This window comes from Oryzias latipes, chromosome 17 (assembly GCF_053564925.1).
Source record: "Oryzias latipes strain Hd-rR chromosome 17, Olatipes_Hd-rR_3.1".
In the NCBI taxonomy this organism is placed as follows: Eukaryota; Metazoa; Chordata; class Actinopteri; order Beloniformes; family Adrianichthyidae; genus Oryzias; species Oryzias latipes.
The window spans coordinates 24,551,604-24,576,471 of NC_136253.1; the positions used below are offsets into that span (position 1 = coordinate 24,551,604).

General features: G+C 41.5%; 1 protein-coding gene across 3 annotated transcripts in view; it reads left to right on the forward strand.

The window, feature by feature from the left end:
- brinp2 (bone morphogenetic protein/retinoic acid inducible neural-specific 2) overlaps positions 1–24,868 on the forward strand; it is a 281,900-nt gene that overhangs the window by 179,164 nt on the left and 77,868 nt on the right. For all 3 annotated transcript variants that reach the window (XM_078934944.1, XM_078934942.1, XM_078934943.1), the window contains 2 exons: positions 15,594–15,784; positions 22,152–22,333. In XM_078934944.1, coding sequence (XP_078791070.1) covers positions 15,594–15,784; positions 22,152–22,333 — 373 coding nt within the window. The remainder of the gene's footprint in view (positions 1–15,593; positions 15,785–22,151; positions 22,334–24,868) is intronic.

The following is a 24,868-nucleotide window of genomic DNA, read 5'->3' on the forward strand; positions in this document are numbered from 1 at the left end:
AGTCTGATAAATAATAGGTAGGTAGCTCTGCTAATTAATTTCAGAGCCAAAAGCTACACCCTGAAAAGGAACAATCAGTAGAGAAAATGTATGTATTATATTTGAGCGGAAACATGCTATCTGTAACTGACTAACAATTTTGCAATACATATACACATATTTTTAAATTGATACAGAGAAACAAAAACTGTTCCTTTAAGATTTGACTGCAAAAAACTGATATTAAACATTTAAACGTCCTTCTTTGTACACCTTTTAGCACTGTCTACTAATTAATTTAACAAATATTGTCTTAAAGAAAACATCTCAATGTTCTTCATAGATTGTTGTGTTATATAACGTTTTGTATTTGATTTTGATTTGAAATGGTTTATTTCAAGCAAATTAGGTAGAAATAATACACAACAGCAATATAAACATCAGTTATACATTCATACAGTAACTAATCAAACTTAGGATAATTAGACATATTAATAAATATTGCTTGAAAGGGAGTGGGAGGAAGCGAACTTATATAATCCCACCCCGATTATACTGTAACCATTTTATTACATTATTTATCAATATCCGGTTCCCAGTTTTTATCAGACAGAATTAAAAATCATAAGATATCGATAAAGCACATGACAAAGATGAATTACTTAAGTATTACGTCAAAAATAACTATTTTAGAAATCAACATGGCAAATGCAGATCAGTCATCTGAAATATATGCAGCTTATGTTACTTATAAAAGCCATTCATATGAATAAAACATAATACTATATTATTAAAGCAGACAACACTACTTCAGGAATTTTCATAGCAAAAATTTCATCAAGTATCAAAAGTTAAAAACATGTGCAAAATTATGCTACATTAGGAAAGATTTTTGAATCAATTTATCAAGTTTTGGAGAAAGTGTAGTAATATCATTAAAAGTCAATCAATTTAACAATTTTCAATAAGTGATTAATCATTTGTTTTACTTTTTTTAAAATATTTTTTTGTATTTTTTTTTTTTTTTTTTTTATAATAAAGAAATGCTGTAGGGGAAGAGTAAAAAGGGTCCATAACTGTCGATTGTCCAAGGTTGGTATTTCTTCTCTTACTGATAACAGCTGATCTCCTGGGTTCAAAACAGAGTTTATAGTTCTCTTCGATGTTATGTCTGCAGACATTAGATTCAGGTCCATATCCTTCTTCAGCTGATATCAGCGACGGTGAAAGTTGAGGTCAAGTTGTCTGCAGGTCAGAACTCTGCTGTTATTCAGGTTACGTTAAATTATTTGGCTCTTTGGTTTATTACTCCACGTTGTTTCAGACGACTGTGATCAAACACTTTTCAAAGTCTTTCATGGTGTTCACAACCACAACCTTGGACCGGTCCTCTGGACCGAGCGGTTTGACATAAATCCTGCAGCCTTTAACCCAAGTGTTCTCAATCTGCTTACGCTTCCTGAGAAGCCGTGCATGTTTTGAGATTTCAGCATTCCTCCTGGTAAGATGGTCGTTCAGATAAGCAGCCGAACCTTTCAGGTGTTTCCTTTTATTCATCAAAGCTAGCTTGTGTTTGTGATTCACAAACCTGATGAGGATCGCTGGTTTATCCGTCTCCTTTCTCCTGGGGAGCAGGTGGCAGGTCTCGATGGTATTGAGATCCAGGGAAATCCCTTTAGATGTGAGAAATGAATGTATTTGCTGATCCAGAGACACAGCACCGATCTCCGTATTGGCACTGCTAGCTACGCTAGCGCTAGCATTAGCAGTGCTAGCATTAGCAGTGCTAGCTCGAGGCTTGATTGGTACTCCAGTGAGAATGACATTATTCATCCTTACTTGCTGTTCCACATCGTCCAGTCTTTTCTCCAGAATCTCGACCTGGTTTTCTCGCTGCTCGTTTTGAGCCCGAAATCTTCGGAACTCTTCCATCATATCCCAAAGGGGCGTTAGCTTAGCCGACACTTGTTCCATAAAACTTTTCAGCGTTTCTTGAATAATGTCAAGAGTCTTTTTGAGATCTTCATATTCCTGGGGTTTCTTCGGGGGCATGGTCAGCTCTCTTTTTTGAAAATCAACCTTTTAAGTAATTTGAAGATAGTTGTATTCGCAGAGAGGCACGCCACGCGTCCTGCCGTGTAACCCGGAACCGGAAGTATCACTTTGTCATTTCACTACCGTGATTTTTTTTTGTTTGTTTGTTTTTTGTTTACCTTGAAGTAATTATGTTTCAAGCCGCATTTATTGATGTAGCCCAATATACCTAAATTTCTTTGGGTATAGACCTGTGTCAGTCACCCCTAGGTTCCTCCAAAGTAATCAATAACCCATAATATAATGAATTTCTTAACCTCCTTCGAAGCAATTTACACTTAAATATTTCCTATTGACATAGGAAAATTGGAGAATGTGTCAAAAATTAGATCATGTCTCAAAATTGTAATATTTTATAGTAACACTCTTTTGTCAGAAAAAGTTTTTAATCACAGCATGAAAAGTCTTTTTTTTTTTTGCTGCAAGCTGCAAAAAAAATCCTAAACTTACATTTTCTGTTTTCCCTAAACTTTTTTGTTGCTCTTTTTATACTTACGATAGACTAAATTAACAAAGTTACTGACATTTATTGTATAAACAGTCTGAGGCAAAGAAAAAGCAGCTGAAGCAGTAAGAAAGTTTTAAAATAGCTGACAGACTCCAAACCTAGATATAGGAGTTTAAATTGTGCAATTGATATGTAGCCACAGCAGATTCAGGTCACACAAAAAAAAAAATCTGTATTTTCACATGTTAAATAGATTGACTCCATAACGTGAACTGATCTCCTGCATTCCTTCAAAATATTCGAAGAGAAGAAAAAAACCTTGACGTTCTATACAAACTGTCACCAATCTGCTGCTGTGAAATCTAAATTTGCCTACAGATGGTTTTTCTCCTTCTCGTCACATCGCAGCTTGCATTAGCTGTCATAATGCAATCACTGTTCGGTGGGCGCCTTTGCACTGAGCTTCCAGTTCAATCCACTGCTGTAGATGTATTATGACTCGGGTGGGAAGAACCAAGACATCATTAAAAATTATGTACTGGCTTCTGCCCTCCGTGCGCGGCGTGGGGTCTATTTCCAGAGGACCCTCTCAAGGCAGCGGGGAGTTTTAATGAACTCAAATCCTGGGACAAGAGGACTCAGAGCATAATAAAACTTTCCCTTTTTTTTTTCCAAAAGAGAATCCAATGTCATTTGTAAGGACTGTTGAAGGGTTAATCAAATTTGATCCGTGTTTGACCCGACAGCGTGACAAATGCTGTGTGGAATCTTCCTTATAAACACTTTGACTCCAAACGGACTGGTGGATAAGAAGGCAATGGCCATGTCAGTCATCATTTTTAGACCCCAACGTTTCAATTCCGAGCCAGTGAACTTATTTGAATGGAAACAATGGAAACAAATCTGTGAGAATCTGGAGCTCATTGAGAATCACAAACAGGCTTGGGAGTTTCTCCACTATTGTTATGCGGCTGTCAAGTCCGTCAAAGTCTTCTGAAAGATTAATTGGGAATTAGCTTTCAAACACGTCCACCATAAGGCAGGCCTTTTCATCTTTTGAAGTGTCTTTGACAGGTGAGAGGTGTGTTCAAGCTGGCAGCGAGTGTGTTGATGAGCCATTCATCAGCATTGATCAGACTTTTTTTCCTTATTTGTAAAGCTTTTGTTAAAGCCAAGTCAGGCAAAGGACTTGACTGAAAAAGCTGTTATTATAGGTTTTTATCCAAAAGGACACTTGAAACTATTGTCAAATGTTCCGCCAAAGAGACAATAAAGAAGGAAAATCCAACCTTTGACCTACATATGGTGAAAAGAAAGCTGTGATACAGGAAGTTACCAACTTAAAGAGCCACTCCAATGTAAACTGTGTTTTTTGTGCTTTTAACATGTTCTCACAGCATTTTTTTCATGATGGGGGACATATACAAATAAAATTAGGAAATAAAACAAAACAGTATTTTTTCACTTAAATAGTGCTGAATCAGGAGCAGACATCATTTGGAGAGGCTTATAGTTGTTACATTGTCCTGCTGCTCTGCATTCTGATGCATCCACTTCCTGACATCTACATCCAGCAAGTATTTGTTTTCCTTGTCCGAGCTGGCATCTGGCTAAAAACTGTAAATCTGGATAGCTTCAAAATTGCTTGCCATTTTTGTTACACCACTAATGTTAGATTAGGGTTATGAGGCAACTGCCGCTCTGCAGATGCTATGTCCTAAAAAGCAGCATCGATGTTGTGGTTTTGCCTAAAATGGCATAATCATAGGGTGTATATAGGCTCATTGAAACAACCTTTAATGTGATACACGTTGCGTCTCACACTGTTTTCCCAACAAAATGTCATAAACACTTATCAGCGTACCTTCTAAGTCGTCCCCTCCTCAGTAACTGCCTTGCAGCCTGCCTCCGCAACCAAAGTAGCAAGTAAAAAGTGTTGTACCTGAAGATATTGTACCTACAGACGTTCAAAACTGGTCAGCAGAATATTAAGTTGAACGAGTGAACTATCCCAAGAAGGATTACAAAGTGTAGGACTTCCATTATTCTGTCTCTCTTTGCTTTGCCCCGCCCTCATAATTCCTGCCCAATGACTGAAGAGATCTTTAGACACATGGTTTTGTTTATAAGCTTTGGTTTGAAATAGAATAGTCTGTTTGAAGCGAGTCTAAATACAGACCAAACATAAGGTTCAGGACTGATTCAGACCAAATCGGGCGGACTCGGTCCAATGGACTTTTCCAGTCTGACCACTTCCTTACTTAAAAGACCACTGGGAACACTTTTACAAAAGGTGAAAAGATGATTGGAGTGGGACAAAACTTACCAATAAACATTTTGCAGTTTAAGAGAGTTAAAAGTTGTTTCATAGATGAATTATGAGGTCCTAAAAGTGTTTAGATGCATTATATTTATTTGCTTGAATAGACTGTACATCTATGTTGAAATCCAAATATTTGTTGAAAGGTCAAAAATCACCTCTAAATATCACATTAGAAGAGCTCACCTCTGTGGAAAAAATCGAAAAGAATCTTTTAATTTTAAAATGTCTTTATAGAGAAATTAGCAAATGGTCGAAATACTTCCATTTTTTTCTTCTTCTTCCAGCAGTAAAGCTGGACTTACTCAGTGGGAAACTCACACGTGAGATTGACTTATGGATTTCTCTGTGAGGTTCGGTCTAGATGTGCCAGGTATCCAGAAATGAGAACTTTAGCACAAAATAAAGAAAAAATTATATATTAAGCACTCTGCATTGATTCTTTAAATGAATGTTTACCAATAAGCACAGGGAAGCGAGAAGTGTCCTCTCTACAGTTGGAAATAGTAAGGATTAGAAGAAAGATGATAATAAAACGCCTTCGATGAGAAGGCTGAAAATAGCTCTGCTCTTCTCGTGCATGAGGGCTCATTTCCATAGAGGATTGGGTGTGAGCAGTGAAGCACAATTTTCCTGGAGAAACCTGAAGGTTGCACACTCTCCTAACCATCAACTCCTGAAATAGCCACAAATGATAAGTGGGTCACTTCTTATTAATGTACGAGACCGTACCTGATTCAGGTGAAGCTGCTCATTATAAAGTTTCAGCTCTGTTCACTTGCAACACCGCAAACTTCTCATCATGAGTCAAAGCTTTAACAAACGAGCTTGTGGTGAACACAGTGGCAGAGTGCAGAACAGGGTTCAGTGCAGCAAACTTGCCTTTCTCTGATTTTTTAAGTTTCTTGTTCATTATGTTTCTCTGCTTTTGCAGAGGATATAACACCTTAGTACAGCATTTACTTTTTTCTACAGACTTCTAGAGGAGGAGAAATTGTTGTGATGAGTAGTAATGGACACAGTTAACAAGACATTATGTAAAGCCAGTGGGCGATGCTACAAACAGTCTGTGTTGCCCAATTAAAATAAAAAAAGAGTGTATTTCATGCGAAGGCCTTATTAAAGTCAGATCAAATAGAAAATAGCTGGATAACATCTGTCATCTCTTATGGAGGAGGTAAAAATGCTGCACCAGCTGTTATTTGCTACAAATACTTATGTCTGAAAAATGTCAAAGTGAACTAAGATTAGACTACCATATTTTTTGCAGCTTAGGGTACACCTGGCACACATCAGACAATGAATGGTCAATTTTTGAATTTGTCATATAGAAGTTATATAGACTATAAGGCGCATTACTCAAAACTAGAGTCTGTCATTCAGATTTCATTAGTTACATTCAGAATCATTTTGGAACTTGTTTGTAGCTACATGTTAGCCACAATAGAAGTGTTAGAAGCCAATTGAGATGAATATTGTTCTAATGCTGGGCTATATGAATGAAATTGAATTGAATTGAAATGGAATTAGCCACGGTACCATCTTTACAATGCCCAACCGTGTTTGCAAGATGTAAAAAAAAAAACTACCCTAACCTCTAACACGTATATAAAAAAAAAAAAACAGTCCAACAAACCGTGCAATAAACACAATTTTTAATTGTCCTCCATTATCAATTTACAAACGGTTTGCACTTCTGTGAAACCAAAGCGATGCCATCCATACGTCGCTACTAAATTTGAGTCCCTGATAGGTCAAAGTTCAGCCTGGTTCAACTTTCAATGCAGGTTCAGTGGAGGTGTGTTTTGTACGTACAGCCCAAAAATGGTTTTAATGTTTGTGACTACACGTACATGTGAGACCTTTAAACATAAAAGGCAGAAACATGGACTGACCTTTCAGTAAAGATGGTGACTTGAGTGGTGCCGCATTGCAGAGGGCGGTGTGAACGCAGCTCAACACTGTGTCAGTGAAATGTGTGAAACCTATAGCAAGAAAAAGAAGCATTGATGCACGTTGACTGATCTTTTGTTAATCATGATTAGAATCCTAATCCTTTTATCGATCACAACTATTGTTTACAGTTGTCTGTTCTAGGGGTTAGAACAGACAACTGTTCTAGGGGTTACAACAAGCACCACTTCACACCCGTTTTGACAGGTAGCCTTTAGCACAGGGACTGATTTTGAGTTGATGGACTGTGGGGTTCAAACCACAGGAAAAGAAAATTTTAAAAAGCCCAAATTAAAATTCAGAGAACATGGCTTATATAATGTAATATAAACAGCAAAAAATGTTTTGCCTCTTGCTGTGTGTTCAGCTTGGTCCTCAAGATTCTGAGCACTTACATCTTCCTTGATGGGAAGCTGATGGTAAATATAGGCTGCATTCACTCCGACAGCTGTCTGTTTTTGCTGAAACCTCATAGCTCATAAAAACAGGGTATTGCTTTCCACTAGGACAGCAGGACGAACAACAAAAAAATAAAAAAAACAGAAGCTGCATATCTACAGATTTCTGACCCCCTTTTTTTCAGTTCAAACTAAAATTCCTCGTGCTTCAGCGAAACCGGGAGCCTAAGCTGCAGGTGCAATCAGTGCTGTGCTAAAACCTTTTAATTAACGCCATCTATCATCATTAGCCAAATGGTCAGCCGGCAGTCTCACCGTTAACTCTTAGAGAGCGAAGCGAGGAGAAAAGTAAATGATGCAGTGTGTTTCTTTGCTTTTGGGCCCTGTCGGCTCGCCATTGCCGTGCTCAGTCACTGAGAAGGCGTTCTAAAAACACATCAGTCTATATCAACCCCACTTAATAAGTCTGCAGCTACTGCCTGCCATCCTGTGACTTACTGGACTAAATACTAAGCAAAACTATTGCCCGCTGATGCATGTGATAGCGGCAGACTAATTGCACTTTGCTGCATTTAAATGAGATTGACTTTTGCTCTGAGAGATTTGTCATTTAATCTGTTTGAATCAGGATGGCTTTGTGGGTTTACAACACAGAACTCAGGATGTGTTTCTTATGTATATAATTATATCAAATAATATTTTAACAACTTTTGTGGTCTAAATATGATAATAAAGATAATATAAGTGATTTTCTTTAACAAAAAAAAGGTGACAGCCAAAAAGACTCTAGGCAGTTTTACGTCTTTCACAGTAGAGCTGATCACGTTTATTCAGTAACAGACCACGCCCCTAACAGTGAACTTATGATGGCTGTTATTAACTTCCCTAGTGTCTGACTTCATCACTATTAAAGCTTTCAGATTGTTCTCTAAGCTAACAGCTTTTAGTAAACTACCATTCTTTTTGCTAGCCCACCAAGCCATTTTCCTTTATTTTGCTATTGAGAGAAATGTAACACGAAGACGTTACTATCTCCTTGTGTAACTATTTTGTAGATGCAGACCAATCATTGGGATGTGGAACATGAATTAAAGCAGAAGCTGAATTCAACAGAAACAGATTGTCAAAGAAAATTGGGACACGGTTAAAATGAAAATCTTACCCAAAGTTAATTATCTCTTCTCAATGATTCCCACACAACCGCCATTAAAATGGTTCAAAACATTAGACTCATCCATATCAAGCTTTCTATGGAACAACAAACCTGCAAGAATTAGTCTAAAAACTTTAAAATCTGCAAAAAGCTGTGGAGGATTAGAACTACCTAATGTCCACAAATACTTTCTTGCAAATAGATTACAATATATCTTAAAATGGTTAAAAAATAATCCAGAAACCAACTCATGGTTAGACTTGGAACAGGCGTTATGTGGAAAGATCAACCTGTCACAGCTACCATTTATTAGCCAAACAGTTAAAAAACAGGATTGTTTCAAAAGCATTAATATAAATGCCACCTTAACAGCCTGGTGGGAATTTCTCAAAATATCAAAATCATCAATTCAACCGTGCAAAATGACACCCATCTGGAACAACCCGGACATCCTTATTAACAAAAGAATGATTCACTTCCCAGCTTGGTAAGCAGGGGGCATAAAACAACTAGAGCACGTAATTATTGATAGAAGATTCATAACTCCCCAGGAACTTCAAGACAAACATGGAATAAATAACTTCTTGGAATATCAGCAACTTAAATCAAGTATTACTAAAAAGTATAAAATTAAAGACGACGATTTAAAGCTACCAGATGTAGTTACCACTCTGATTAATTTTTCAATGAATAGAACTCTCTCCAAAATATACAAACTTTTATGTAATTTAGATAACAATATTGCCCTTCCAACAAAAAAATGGGATGCAGATTTGAGCATCAGCACAGATGAAAGCTTCTGGTCAGAACTCTGTCTAAACACCTTTAAACTGACAAAAAGTCCAAATCTGCAGCTAATCCATCTCAAAACTCTTCACAGAATTTACTACACTGGACAGAGGATGTTCAAGATGGGTCTCAGTAACTCAGACATTTGCGAGCACTGTGATAATAATCTACCCGACAGCTACATGCATGCACTGTGGTTCTGCACTCCTGTCCAGGCTCTCTGGCAGCAGGTATGTGCCGATTTATCAGTCTGGCTTAAGGTTTCAATCACTGCCTCACCGTCACTTTGTGTGCTTGGTGACATGAGTGCCATCGATATAGAAGAAGGATTAGCATCTATCATTTTCATAACTCTTTGTATTGCCAAAAAAACTATTTTAATAAATTGGAAAAACAAGAAAAATATAAACATAAGTCAACACAGAAATCTGCTGTTTGATCATATCAGCTTGGAAAAAATGTCAGCCCAAAGCTCAAGTAACTTTGAAAGAATTCAGTCTTTCTGGTCTCCTGTGGTTGACTCCATGACTTAGGGGGTGGAGGGCTTGGTCGTCGCTGCTCCTTGCCCTTCTGCCGTGGTTTGGGGTGGGGGTCGGGGCTTCCGGTGCCTGGCGGGGGCGGTGGGGGGCTCCGTTGGTCGGGGGGTCGGGTCCGGTGCCTGGGTGGGGCGGGCTGGGGCGCTGCGTGGTCCTCTGGGCTTGGGTGTGGGGGTGCGTGGTGGGGGGGTGGGGTGGTGGTCTGGCTTGGCTTGGGGGGGTGGTCCCTTTGCCTGTGCTGGGGGGGTTGGCGGGGGGCCCTGCTCGGGTGGGGGGGGCCCAGCGGCGCCGGATGGGCTGCCCATCTGCACCTGGGGCTGGGATCGGCCCTTCCCTGGCTCTCGGGGGCCCCCGGTCGCTCTGGGTGTCACCCGCTTCGGCTGCGGGGTCTGGGGTGGGGTGGGGTGGGGGGCTTGTCGGCCCTGTCCTGTGGGGGGGCGTTCTGGGGGGGAGGGGGGGCCATTATTAGTACGGGTCGGGGGGGCTAACGGGTCGGGGTCTCCGCTGAGGCAATCAGTGGTTGCCTCGGCCGGTTGGCCTCCTCGGTCCCGTCGAGGCCTGACCAGAGCTCTTCTAGGGCCGGCGTCTGGGGGTGGGGGCCTGGGCTTGCTCCGGGGGGGGGCGACGCTTTCTGGCTCCTCTCTCTCTGTGTGGGGTGGGTGGTGCCGGGCCTAGGGTGTCGGCGCCTCCGGGGGTGGGCCCCTGGGCTGGGTGGCCCTGGCCCCTTTGCTGGGGGTGGGCTGGGGGACGGCTGTTTGACCACCGGGGGACAGTCTACCAGCTGTCCCCAACTTACCCCCTTCCTTATATAACCTAATATTAGGGTGAGGGGGTGGGGGGTCTAGCCTGCGATGCGCCTTGGGGGGGGGGCTACTTGGGAGTGGCCCCCCTCCTATGGTTGCCGTATGGAGTGGGCCCCCCCTCTTTCGGTTTTATTTGCACCTTAGACATGTAGGGTCCTTGGTAGGGGGGGGTGCTTGGACATCACTGCAAGCAAGCAGCAGATGTCCTCCTGGCACCCTACCCGCCAATTTTAACCACACCTTAGACATTTAGGGCCCCTTGGTGTGGAGGGTGAGGGGACATCACTGTGAGTAATCAGGAGATGTCCCCTTAGTGCCCTACTCGCCAATTTTAACTGCACCCCCCTTAGTACACACACCCCTCCCCCTTCAATATATACATTCAAACATAAACACACACACATGCACACAAACACCTTCTCAAGCACCCATACATGCACACACATTTTACAAGGAAGGTGGGACCTGGGTCCATCTGTCCCCTACCCCTTCCCTGGTGGGGGGTGTGGGCCCCTTGGCGATGGCGGCCGTGTCCCTTGGGTGCCGGCTCCCTGGGCCCGGCGGTGCTCTCTCCGCGCGGTGGGGGGGTTCATATTACACCTGAGCCGGGGGTGTTCGTGTCCCTGGGGGGTGGGTCCTGGTCCTTGCCCCTGGGCGCTGGGCCCCGCCAAACTTCCAACATGGCCGAGCCTGGTCGGGCCATATTTATAACACCCCTTGTGGGCCGCCCTTTTTTCCCCGGGGTTCCCCCCTCCTGGGCGGGGGCGGCGGGCCCCTGCCTTACTCCTACCTGGACCAACCGTGGGCCGGGTGGGTGGCTGCCTGGAGTGCGGAGCGGGTCTCCCTTGGGGGGTCCTGGCTCGTACCTGGGGTCGGGGCGGGGGGATGCCCGGAACTCCTGGGTGGTGGTGGGGTGCTCGTCTGGGGCTGTGGGCGTCCCTCTCCGGTGGGGCCCTGCGTTGGGCTCTTCCGGCGCGGCGGGGGGCTGCTTTCCTGGCTGGGCTGGGGCGGCACTCTCTTTCCCTCTGCACCTCCCTGCTCTCTGGCTCTGGGGGCCTCGCGGCGGTCCTGCTGGCCCTGGCCTGGGTGGCGGTCTTGGTCGCCCGGGGGGCGGTTGTTCCCTGCCTGTTCCCGTGTGGCGTTGGGGGAATTCCAGCTGCCGCTGCTGCTGCGGCGGGGGTATGGGTGTGGGGGTGGCTGGGCACTCCTCCTCCTTCTTTTCACATTCCACCATCCATTTTAGAAGAACATAAACACTCACCTGAGCACAGGTGTTAGCTCACCTTTGCACTAATAGTTTGCATGATTGAATGAATGAAAGATTTCACACTAGTTGGTTTAAAGGCATAGGTATGCGTTCGTGAACACTATCTGTTTTGTGTGCATGTTGACATGTGGACATTTTTGCGGCTAGCAGGTGTGTTGATAATATTTGAGTGTGTGTGAACAGGCCCCGCCCTTTTTGTACTACATTTGAACCGTACCGTAACGATAAACAACCAGTAAGCCTGTCTGCTCTATGCTGCTTCATGGTCTTACCCCCTTTCCCCTCCGATTATCACCCTCCTACCCCCCCCTCTCTCTAACGTCCCTCTCTCTTCTTCCCCTCTTTCCTTTTCCGTCCGGTCCAACACCAAAGATTTTCAAACATGATTGAAATTAATAAAGTTTGGCCTCAATTACAAAAGGGGTTTATTCAGACATACCTTTGGTTTGTCTGAAGATGAATAACCCCTCTTGTTAAAATAAAATATGTCCAACACAAGAGGCCCTCAGCTCTCATCTGTTTGCCTAGCTGTTGGACAGGACAAGTTGAAAATTGGGATTATTTTGTTTTAAATGTAGTAAAACAGTAATTTATCTCTTTTGCATGAATCCTGACATTGGTTTGAATTGGGCAGTATTTTTGAAGGCTTTAAAGATTTAGCTGTTTATTGATTCAGCACATGAAACAGCTTAAACCCTAAATAACCATATAAAATTCGATACATGAATTTCTGAGACTCCTATCTAATTAAAATGATCCAAACTGTCTCTAAAAAAGCCATTGGATTTTACTTGTTTTGTATGTTCCATGTTTTCTTCCCTGTAGTTCATCATCATTCCACTAAAATTTGAGACTGTGGCTAAATAAGGTATTTTTATTCATGTCAATATTTTTAGATCTTAAACTAATATTGTTGTGAGCAAAAACTTACCAAGTCACCCAACTTATCTTAGTTAATACCAAAGGCTATCTCATAAAAAAATTATATTGCAACATTTTTCGTGTGGATTTTAAAGGATTAAAAACAACATCTTTCTTCATTCTTAAAAAAATGTGACTTTTTTGTCAATTCTGTGAATATAGTGGGATTAACTGGGTTAATATTTCAAACACAAAAATGAGCAAAACTAAAAAGATCAACTAAGGTGCTGACTAATTTGATACCAGAAAGGTTTAAACAATTTAAACAATAAAGATCTCAAAATGATAAAAGTGATGGTTTCTGATGTTTTGGGAAAAGTAAGTTATTCTGAGTTTAGGCAGACTGTACTCTGAGCATGAATACAAAGGGGGAAAAAAGGAAAAAGGTAAGTTTATGTGTCCCCGAGAACAAGAAAAAGCTTCCACCCTCCCTTTTGACCTTTTGGTGCTTTACAGCTTCTCCTCTCAGCTGCATGAAATGCGTTTAACATGACGTTTTCCAGAGTTATCTTGAAGTAATGACAGAACAGTGCCAGAGTTTCAAACGACTGCCTTAAACTGTGCGCTGTGATTGGTGAGCGACTGTGGAAAGGCTGTAATTGGGCCATTATGTGAGAATGAACCTCCTAATGAAGCCGGAGAGTGACCAAGACTCCTGAGGCTGTTCCTGTAGGAGACGGTTTTGTCAACCGTTGATCTTATCAACCATAAATCGGAGCTTTTGGTCGAATTTTACACAAAAGGAAACAAAAATGTGATTATTTTTTTTCAATCGTATCTTTGGCTGATCCTGGAGGGGGAGAAGCCTTTTGTGTGTTTACTGATGTAGTCACAGCGCTACCAGCGTCACAACTGCAGTGTTATTTTACAAGCAATGGTTACCTTTACCAGCAAAAGGCAGTTTGAGTAACTGTTACATCATGAAGGCTTGTTTGAGATATGCTTTCAGGGGAAACTGCGAGTCACTGCTGGTATTTTGTTTTGTTCAAATGCTTACACAAAGTGCTGATGTTCAGCTCGTCTTGCCCCAGCACATTTATGCAGATGAGGTGCTGTACTGCACCCATTTGCATAATCTTCTAATATCTCAGGGTTCTGCTTTTTGCAGCAGCGGAGAAATGAAATGTTTACCAGCAACACAAACTGCATGAATATTATTTTTTTCCCTGTTGGTCACTGCGCCCAGCTGACCACATAAACATCCACTGCTCTGCATGACTTCGATCAAGTTATTTGGTACAGCCACCTCAAGTTCAATTTTTTTTCTTTTTTCTTAAGCTTTTCTACCAGTCCTTGTGCACTTTATCTCTTATGTTTGATGACAAAAATTCTACAGTTTTTTGGGCTAGTTGTTTCAGTAACACTCTTAAAGCTTTACATTGTTTTCATTGGGTTATATTTTTGGGTCACTTTGTGGAGCAATACTGACTTTTTGGGTTATAGTAGCTTCATTTTAAACCAATTCATGTTTTTTTTTTCGTTTTGACTTGAGTTATAATAACTTAGTTGGTAAAGTTGGGTTGTTGGTGAAGGTTCTCATTCATTCAGGTAAGGTTCTCATGAAGTTGAGACAAATCAAATCCAATCAAATCAAATCAAAACTTTATTTATATTGCACTTTTCCTATAAAGAAATAACACAAAGGGCTTTACATTAAAGCAAAACAAAATAACTATCATAAAAACAAGCACGAAAATTAAAATAAACCCCCTTCCCCAGACTTACGCACCCACCCCACACCTTTTTCACACATCCCACCCCCTTACTGATTGTCAAGGACTCACAGGTGAGGACACAGGCGCAGACGCAGGGACTCGTAGTCAAATCGTAAGTTTTAATAACACTCACGATCGTAACAATAATCCAAAATGATCCTGTGACAGGGACAGGATCAGTGCAGGCTAAATACCCTCCAGGTGATTCAGCAACAGGTGAGACCAATAAGGTAAAGACAGAACAAACGAGCAGAGACAAAAACCGGAAGTGTCAAAACAAAACCCAACAACCGCCCTGGCCCAGAACCTGACACTGATGGGGATGGACAATGGCAAATAGGCTGAGCAGGAAAACAAAATGTTGGTTGTTGGAAACGCTAATTTTTGGGACCTCCCTTTCTGTGAATAGCTGCATATCCAGTCAAATGTAGCAGGCCTGATGCGTTTATTCAAACCCATGAATCCAATGAACCAATGAAAAAACCTCAGGCACAACTGCCCTTATGGGTGGATATGGGCTGTCTGCTGATGAAAAATGTACAAACCTGTACGGGGCACACTGTTAGAAATTAGGAAATTAGACAATCAGATCGTAGATTATGTGGCCATCCTACGGGCGCTCCACAGATGCTGACATATTACCTTCACACCACTTACTCAGTTAGGGGCCAGTACACGCACCTTAGTAATGACTAGAGTTTGGCTAGTCATTGTACGACAGCATCATGCATATGTAAGTAGGGTGTCCAACTTACATTAGCCTCACGAATAGTTCACAACTACCACACAGATGACAATGGTACACACCATTTTTATAATGACCCTTAAGGTGGACACAGCCTCAAGGGAACTGCGCTCACTTTAAGATGCGGATGCACCTGTCTCTGATCATCAATGAACCTGGACCAACCAAAAACTTGCAGCACCCATACGGGTCAACTCTTGTTGGGGTGCATGTGACCAAGGCTTAATTGTTAGTACTTTGAGCTGGTTTAGGATTAAAAAAGAGAATAAACTTAATTGTTATGTTTCTCGATATCATTTAAATTCCCTCTTAAAAGAAATTTTCATATTCTAAATTAAAAAAAACAAAACAACAAAAAATGAAAAGAAAATGCATGAACCGAGAGAATAAAAGTGTTTTTGAGTATTTTAATGGCGAAATGTATTCACATCCCCTAATTTTCATTCATCTGTTAATGTATTCATAATTGCAGGGAGTTCAGCCACTGGAAGGTGAACAGCTTGGCCACAGAAAAAAGAGATTTCCTGAAAGCGCCATTGCCCTTGGCGCCAGAGTTCCTACGCAACCTGCGGTTACTGGGGCGACGGCCAACCCTGCAGCAAATCAACGAAAACCTCATCAAGAAGTATGGGACCCACTTCCTAGTTTCTGCCACACTGGGAGGTAAGAGCGTACAGCCGATCCCTTCACTCCTGTTATTTGAAAGTACTGTTATAGAAGTTGGTTAATTTAGTCATCTGAAGTTTCAAAGACAACACACCATCTAAAACACCTTTTTCAAAAGTCTGCGGATGGCATTGCTGCTCCGATTAACATGAAATAGCTACAGCAATGATCTGCTAATGGCATGCATTTGCATTAAAAAGGTAGTAGTTTAAAGTAAAGCAGCAAAACAGGTCAAAGTTTGAAACCAGACACAAACAAATACAAACTAAATGAACTGTATCATGTCGTAAAAGTTGAGTGGACCAACACAATGGGAAAGATTAATACCAAGGAATGGTTCAAACATACAAATCACTGTGCATGTTTGGTTAGTTTTGGTCAGTGGGGGAGGTAGAACAAACACAGGGGGCAGGAGACTTTGGTAGAATGGCAAATGAGAACAGCAGAGTGGACGGCCCTTACAAATGAGAGCATCAAAAATACACATTTTAAGCTGTTTTTGTTATGCGTCCTTCACAAATACAACTGCCACGGCGCGATGGGGAGGCATCTGCAGAATCTTAAGGATTAGTTGCTCGAGTTCTTGTGAAAATCACTGTCGTGGTCTTGAATGTAAATTGCTGCCATCAGGCGTCAGTCAGTCAGGCAGGGATGCATCATTATGAAATCGGGCGGCAACAGGCAGTGGCAGCCAGATCACCGGCTGGCAGCTGATCTGTAAATGTCTCCGGACGGTGGCTGTCCATATGATATGCCACCAGCTGCGCGGTAGCCCCAGAGATTGTATAAAGCAGCACACATCAAAAAAGACCCATCAACCAAACCGAAGGTTCAAGCGGTCCCAGCACTGAAGGCTTCATACACAGGACCAATGGTTGCTGGGATCGCCAGATTGGCGTCCGGTCATCAACGGCCCATGTCAACAGCCCTTGCCGAGTGCCTGTGCTGGAACCGTATGGTTTCTAACAATTGGATGGCTGCAGTGGTACGACAGGACTGGAGCAGGTGGGTGGTAGTCTGAAATTGGCTGATCATCAGACAATTGTGGGGACCTTGGAGACCCTCTTATCAGTCAGTTATCACGCTGCTGCCTTCCTGCCACCCACCTTTCACTGGACTGCCACACCGCAACCTCCAAATGTGGCCGGGGGGCCACCTGCTGAGTTTGCTGAAAAACTTTAAGGTCTCCGCGCGGTGGCATTTTTGAATATGTGGCCTAAGTTTAACCAGTTGCAATGCTGAAAAAAGCTTTTATTATTGATTACTTTGCCACCCCCTGTACCTCTGCCCCTTGTTAAAGTTATAACATTTCTTTTCAGAAAAGGGGTTCTTTTCTCACAAAAATATAAAGGATTTCTGCAGCACATCACGAGCGATTTATGATCTCACACAGTAAAACCAAACATAATGATCACACAAATAAATTCTATTGATTTTAAGATTAAGGCAAAACACATATTTAGCTATGGAACACATTCATGCCTGCATTCTTGTGAGGAAATTGTTTTGTGGGTACATCCAGCTGATAACACCACTTTCTTTGTCTCCCAGTGTCTAAACAGCTACCTTTAGTCCCCCATCTGTATCCTCAGACCCCAAACTCCGCTGCCACACATTAATCAGCATAGGCACTGGAGCGTCATTGGGAGAGATTTAGCTGAGATGAATGCGGTGTCAGACTGATGGACTCCATGTGTAATTAACAGGCTGAACTGCATCTGCAGAGCTGGTGAGCGTTGCTGATTAGCTGCAGCAGAGTGAAAGCGCACATCCCAGATATCTATCTGTTGTTTTCTTTTGTTCTACTCGAGTCTTGCCTGCTCTTTCGCCAGCAGGATCGATCCATGGAGTGTATGTTGCTAAAGCTGAAGTGAATAAATTGATTCGTGAAGCTGCAGAGCCCCGGAATGGAAACTGCGATGTTTATGAAAGGAGCGATGAGGCATTGTGGTAATGGGGGGGAAAAAAATCGTCTATGATATTTGTTTAATGGAGAAACCAAAGTGGAATAACTGATCAAAAACTCAGAGAGATGTTGTGATTCTGACTCTTTGTGTGAGGTTCCTGACTTTTCAAAGCAATCTTCTGGTCTGTAAAAAGCTCTACCAGCATTAAGGCTGAGGACTGAACCGCACTTTATCTCTACATATTTCAAAAATGACAAACATTTCAAGTCTGGAGTAGTCTCCAGCCGAGTTTTTAATCAATGCGTACGACTTTGCTTCACTATCAAATAACCATGAATATAAAAGACAAGATTGGTTTTTGAACAACTTTGTGTCCGCAATGCTTCTTTATGATGCAGAAAAGTTTTTCCGCCTTTAACTAAGCTAAAAAGCAATCCATAAGCTATCTGCGCTCAGCCTTAAGACTTACAAACATCACAGAGTCAATCAAATACCATCAGGGATGGCAAAACTGGAGAGTCTGGAGAGAAATGATCAGCTCTGTGGCTCCTGCTTTGCTGCACACAACCCTGTCAGGTGCATCAGGATGTGGGTTTTCATCAGTTCTTCTTATGGCTTAAATGACCAACTTCAACTATGTTCTTTATCCTTTCAGACAACAAATTTGACTAAACAGGAAAAGAAAATGCAAAGGAAACACGATTGCATGAACGATTAAGGATTTCCGGTATGTCAAAGAGCGTGTGTTATAAAGGTGTTACCAGAGACAGCTCCAGTGTTCAAAGCTTTAGTCAGATGCTAAAGTAAAGGAGGTTGACCCGCACAGGTTCTGTTTGTTTTGGGGTTGTCTAGGCCCGTGCCGGTTTGTAGACAGTAGCGGCCGCTTCTTAAAGGGAGCACAGGTATGTCTTGCAGTTCCATTGAGGCTGGTACAGCCACCTCAAGCGATATCATGGAACATAGGGTTATGATAAATGTATCGTAGAGTAAGGACAACGGTAGTTGTACGCAAGGTGCGCATACTGGCTCATTAATGACCACTCACAAATGCTGCATGCACAAGTTGTGCAAGTGATACATAAGTGCTGTAGGACCCCCCTAGGATTTGGGGAGGGTTGATAAAAATCTGTATGACATGCCTGCGTCTCATCTAATTAAGCTACGACCTGTTGCTTGCAGCATGCCTGTAGTAAAAAGATGGCATGACTATTTTTACTCTACAGATTCACAGAGTGATCTAATACTATGATATTTCATGCGGGCCATCTGCCTGTCCAGGACAGGTTTGCCCACTTGTTGCCCACAGACAGCCCGTATCCACCCATAATGGCAGTTGTGACTAAGTATTTAGGAGGTGGGTAGCTTATTCTTGACCTGTTTCAAAAGAAAAAAAAAAAACAGGTCAAATCTGCATCCCACAGTTCCTCTTACTTAACATCTGCTTCATCTTGGCATCAAATCAAACTGACTATAGTCATGGTGGGCGAATGGGTGTTGCTTATGATGATCCAAGACAAGATAGTTTCCCTGGAAAATGTTGTTGACTTTCATTGAATTGGGGGAATAGAGAAGACTATAGGAGTTCCAGGTCTACTCAATGGGAAAGGGAAAATCCATTTCATTTTTCAAACTCCCTTTAATCTAATATTTTTTTCTTCTTAAGGTCAAAGGTATTTTTTTTATCCATGCACACTTATTCTGCGCTTTACTTTGCTGAGACATCTGTTCCAGATTTTTCATGCACATTTCCTTGATCTGTGTGAGCTTGACTTCATATCCTCCTTGTACGGTTCTCCGTGACCCAGGCTCCTATCCTGAAAGCTCTCTTCTTCTTGTTCAGCAGCTTCTTCCATTCACTGGTGATCCGGGGTTTACGTCAGGGAAAGCCCCCCGACTGCTCTGGTGGGGATTATGTTCTCCACACAGGAGTTAAGCAGTCAGTCAGACAGTCATGACACTGATGTAATTTCCTCGTGGCTCAAAGAGCACATCCCAGCCTGTTTAACACAGGCTGTGTAAAAGGGGGCGAGAACCCCATTCATAAACAGCTCTGTCCAATGAAGAAAAGGAGACTCATGCATATTTATCACCTAGATTAAATCCAGTTTGTACATTTCCTCTATTAACCCTTGTGCTATCCTAGGCACTTTAACATTGGGAGTTGGGTCATCTAGACCCTACAAGACAGTGGGCTGAACTTTTATCTTCAATGATTCGTGATCTTCACTGGTTTCCATGGATTACATGAAATCCTCTCCCCCTTTATCCACCTATGTCATGGTAGGGATGGCACGTCAGTGGTCATCTGGACCCCATAGGATAGCACATGGGTTAAGTAAAAAAATTTGTTGGACTATTTATTCCTTAAAAATGAATTCTTAATGTAATCAATGATCCAATGTGTCAAGCTTTAGGGTTTCTCCAGTGGTTTCTAGTATTATTACAAAATTTTATATATAAATCGCTCCAATGTATAAGTCCCAGATGCAAAACAAAATGCACAACAAAGAGGGAAAATCATACTGGACTATAAGTCACACTTTTGGGAGAAACTTATTTAACAAATTTTGGGACAAAAACAAACATTTCTACTTGATAGGCAAATCATAATAACAGAATAGATAACAATAATAGACAGAATATCTGCACGCTTCACTATTGGCACAAATTGGTGCTATTTAGCTTCATTAAATACTGGAGGAATCTAGTATGTTAGTTTATCGTTTGAACAATTATTGCGAAAATTGCAGCATAAAGAACATGCTACCAAGTCAACCAAACTCTTTGTATCACTTCAGATGACTTGTTATTTCGAATTCATCCTCTTCTGTGTCGCTTCTAAATAACTCTGCCAAGCCTGGCATACTGCTACGTGGACACTGGGCACCTGATGTATATTGAAGAACAAGCTAAATGTGGGTTCTTGAACTTTTAGCATGTGGTAATTACACTAGACAGTCACTACATAATACTAGCGCATGTGCTAACAGTTGGAAGAGGCTTGGTATGACATTTTGAAGTGGTGTAAATCTCTTAAATCTTGCTCTGGGCCTTTTCTTTCACAGCTCTATTCCATTATATTTAAGATGGTGTCATACAAATCCGAGATAAATCATTTCACCTTAATGATCTTTTTCAAACAGCTGGTGCTTCCATGTTTTGAAAAGGAAACTACCCATACATCACTACCAATTTGAGTCCCTGATTGGTCAAAGTTCAACTGGCTTAACGTTCAATGCACGTTCAGTGGGCAAGTGATTCATATGTAGAACCGTTCATAGAGGACCTAAAAACTTGTGACACAACACATGACATGAAGGTTTTATACACAGAAGCTTGAAACGCGCAAATATGCCATTTCTAATGACTTTTCATTGGACGTGGCCGCTTGAAAGTATGTTTTGGAGCCAGGTATGAACAGAGCGTAAGGCTGAGCAGCGCTTTTTTTTCTGCGTTGCTATCAGCAGCAAACACTGATACACACACCTACAGTGCCCTCTAATGGTTGTTAGTGGAAAATTAACGCACAGGATTCTATTTTTTTTTAAATCCCCTATGAGTCACATCTCCGGCAAAACCATGAAAAAAAATAAATAAATAAACAAAACACAACTAATACTTGGAAATACTTGTACTGTATTCGCCTCACCATTTTAGTTTTTATTTAGTTCACCAATGATAAAAATTGCTTGTCCATTTTTTGACCAGTGAAATGGAGAATCACACAAAAAAATCTATTAAACTTTATGTTTTTTTTTCCAGTGACTCCATTTTCAAGGATCATCACATGCATTTTGTAATCGGCATGCACCTTGCTTGAAAAACTGTGGCTCCCTCGCTAGACATTTTCATGTCCACGTCTGAACACCAATCTGATTTTTAACCAAGTCCAGTGGGAAGCATTGGATAATTCAGGAGGCAGTTTGGACACATGCCAGGAAATACACAGAGCCCAGCCAACTCTGACTTTTGAAAAAGCGTGAAAGTTCAGCAGCCATTTGGCTTCCAGACAAAGGACATCGATCAAAGATGTATTGGCAATACTTGACATAACATACACAACAAAAGCTGCAAGATCATTTTCATCTTTTTCATTAAAGCCAAAACAAAAGTAGGAATAGAAAACTCCCTCATGGGAAATGTCATCCTTTTAAAAAAAATATGGGTTCTGTAATTGTCTAACAAAGGGGTGCAAAGGCAGAAAAAATTAAACTTATCTGCATCACAGGAGGCAAACAAAAGAACCATTGAGAATCAGCTTACGCCTGCCAAAGAAATGCCAAATGTGAAAACAGAAATCCACTTCAGGTTTGGCAATTATACCATCACACTGTCAGCAAGGAAGAGGCGATCCTTTGGTGGTTCTAAACACATTAGCGATGCCTTGATTTTATACGAGTCCAAGAGGAGTTGAGTTGTTTCCTTAAAAATAAAAGCAACATTTTTCTTGTCCGCAGGTGAAGAGTCTTTGACCATTTTCCTGGACAAGCAGAAGCTAAATAAGAAGTCAGAGGGCAACAGCAACAGCTCAGTGGTGTCTCTGGAACTGCTCCATCAGCTGGCAGCTTCCTACTTCACAGACCGTGAAAGCACCCTTCGGCGACTCCACCACCTCCAGATTGCCACCTCTGCCATTAAGGTACTACACACACTAACACAGCAGTGTACACCCAGATGCATATGATTTGCTTCGGTGCTTTGCTGACAAATGTCTGTCTCAGGACACTGTACAGGTATTGCTTATAAAAATGAAAGGTTTATTGGATGTAAAGTGAGTTATGCTTGTAATTCTCCAGATTCCTGAGCAATCACTCCTTAGGGTGGGAACTCAAACATTAGCACGTCCATAAAACCTCCTCTTTCTCATTTCTACTTCCACATGACAATTGATTTTAAAGCTCATTTTAAAGAGAGACACTCTTCCTCAGAAACTGAAAGTGTAAGTAAAAATATTTTTATCCAGCATTAAAGGTTGACCCCACAGGACTAAAACACCAACAAACTGAACATTATTTGAATATCCAGATTGTTTACACATTATCTAAAACCAACTGTAGCCAACGGTAGCCTCTGTTATCCACTACGCCCTGGCCTGTTGGGGAGCAGGCAGCACAGACCGGGACAGGAAGAGACTGAACAAGCTGGTCAGGAGGGCCAGTTCTGTCCTGGGCTGCCCACTGGACTTTGTGGAGGAAGTGGGTGAAAGGAGGATGTTGACCATTTGGGAACACCCCTCACTTTTGCACATTGCTGTCACTTTTCTTTTCTCTGCTCTTTGGAACTGCTGTGACAATTGAATTTCCCCAATGTGGGATCAATAAAGAATATCTATCTATCTATCAAACTTTGCTGTGCATGTACATGTGTAGTTCCCACTTAGTTATCTCTAATGCTACGTTCACACCAAGCATTTGACGTGTGTTCAAGAACACGCTCGTGGTGTTCACACTGGACAAGCAGGGATGGGCTTCTTCTTCTTTTTCTGCTGCACATGTCCACCACCTACAGTTGGAAGAGGCTCGGTGTGAAATGTCGAAGCGGTGCAGATCTCATGAATATTATTCCAGGCTTTTGCTTTCACAGCTCTATTATGATACATGAAAGACTTGGTATCATGTAATTACAACCGGGCACAAACAGTAAAACTCACAAATTTTACAGTTTCAACTGCCATGAATTAAAAATGACGCCATCCATACGTAACCAAATTCAACTGGGTTTAAATTTTAACGTTTGATGGCTGCACATTTTGTATGTAAAGCCTGAAAACGGTCATAGAAACTTGCTCAGTGACACGGGAACATGAGAATTGTGAAGCCCAAAACGCGCTTATACATATGTTTGCTGAGGGCAGTGTGAACATAGCTTAAAGGTAGATAAACCTAGACACAATGAACTGATATTGAGTCAAGTGGTTGTCCAAATCTACCACCAGCCATATGCTCTTTTACTGTTAACTGCTAGAACATGCATTCTCTTTCATAGAACCTGATAAATCACAGTATCTCTCCTGACTGCCTGTATCTTTATTTTATTTATTTTTTGACTCTTGATTGGTATGAAAGCAAAGTTTAGTATTTTTCCCACCGGAACAAATGACAGCAGGTGTGTGGGTGGGAAGAGCGTGCTTTCATGCTCCAACTTTCACCAACAATAGAAAATCAGAAATGAGTAACTGCTTTGTGTGAGCTTCCATGTGTGTTTCAACTGTGGTGGCTTATTTGGAAGGGCACTCACTAAGAATTTGGTATGAAAGAGGTGAGGGTGTTTCTGTGCCAAGAGCCACTTTCAAATGTGCTCCGTGACTTTTTCTTTTTTGCACAGACCAATGAATAGCTGGACATGACAAATTGGAAACACAAAGACCTGTTGGAGCTACTGTGAATAACTGTTACCTTGAAAGAACAGTTTAATTTTAACATTCTTGAAAAAAATAAAATTCTATGGCCTCTCTTTCCATTACTTGTTTGACAATTTAACACTCAAATTCATTAAGTGGGCAAAATAAATCTAAAATAAATTCCTAAATCTCCTGCTAAACTTCACAGCCTTTGTTTTCAGAAACAGCATTAATTTTAGGTTCCACTGCCGATGTTTTTTAAAGGAACACGACGGATATTTTGTGCCAACACCTTGGCGAACTGATCGCAAATTCCCGTATCCGTCTGTATGTTTATGTAAATCGCAGACACAGCGCTACCTCTGGGGGCCATGCCATCACCTCCAGCACTTCATGTTCTTCTTTGCACTGATGAAAATTATGTTTTGGGTGCTTTTAACATGTTCTCGTGGCATTTTTCTGATGATGAAGGACATCTATTTGGAAAATTCAGCTCATAATTTGCATTTCTGAGTATTTCTTTATTCGCTTATTGTGAATCAGTGGCAGACGAAAAATGCAGTTTGATTAAGACTTTATTTGTGGCATTGAAAATATGCTGGGCTCCCTTAGAGTTGAACTTCTAATGAACTACTGCTCTACAGAAATCATGTTCTAGAAAGTGACCCTTTAAAAAGTGTGGTTGAATACAGCATAATCATAACTAAAAGACCACTGGAAAGGCTTTGAAAATAGATTAAAAGATAAGATCAAAAGGGACCTTAACCCTTTAACCGCTTGCTCAACTACACATTTAGAAAACGTATTAGTGAAAATATTGATTGTGTATCAATC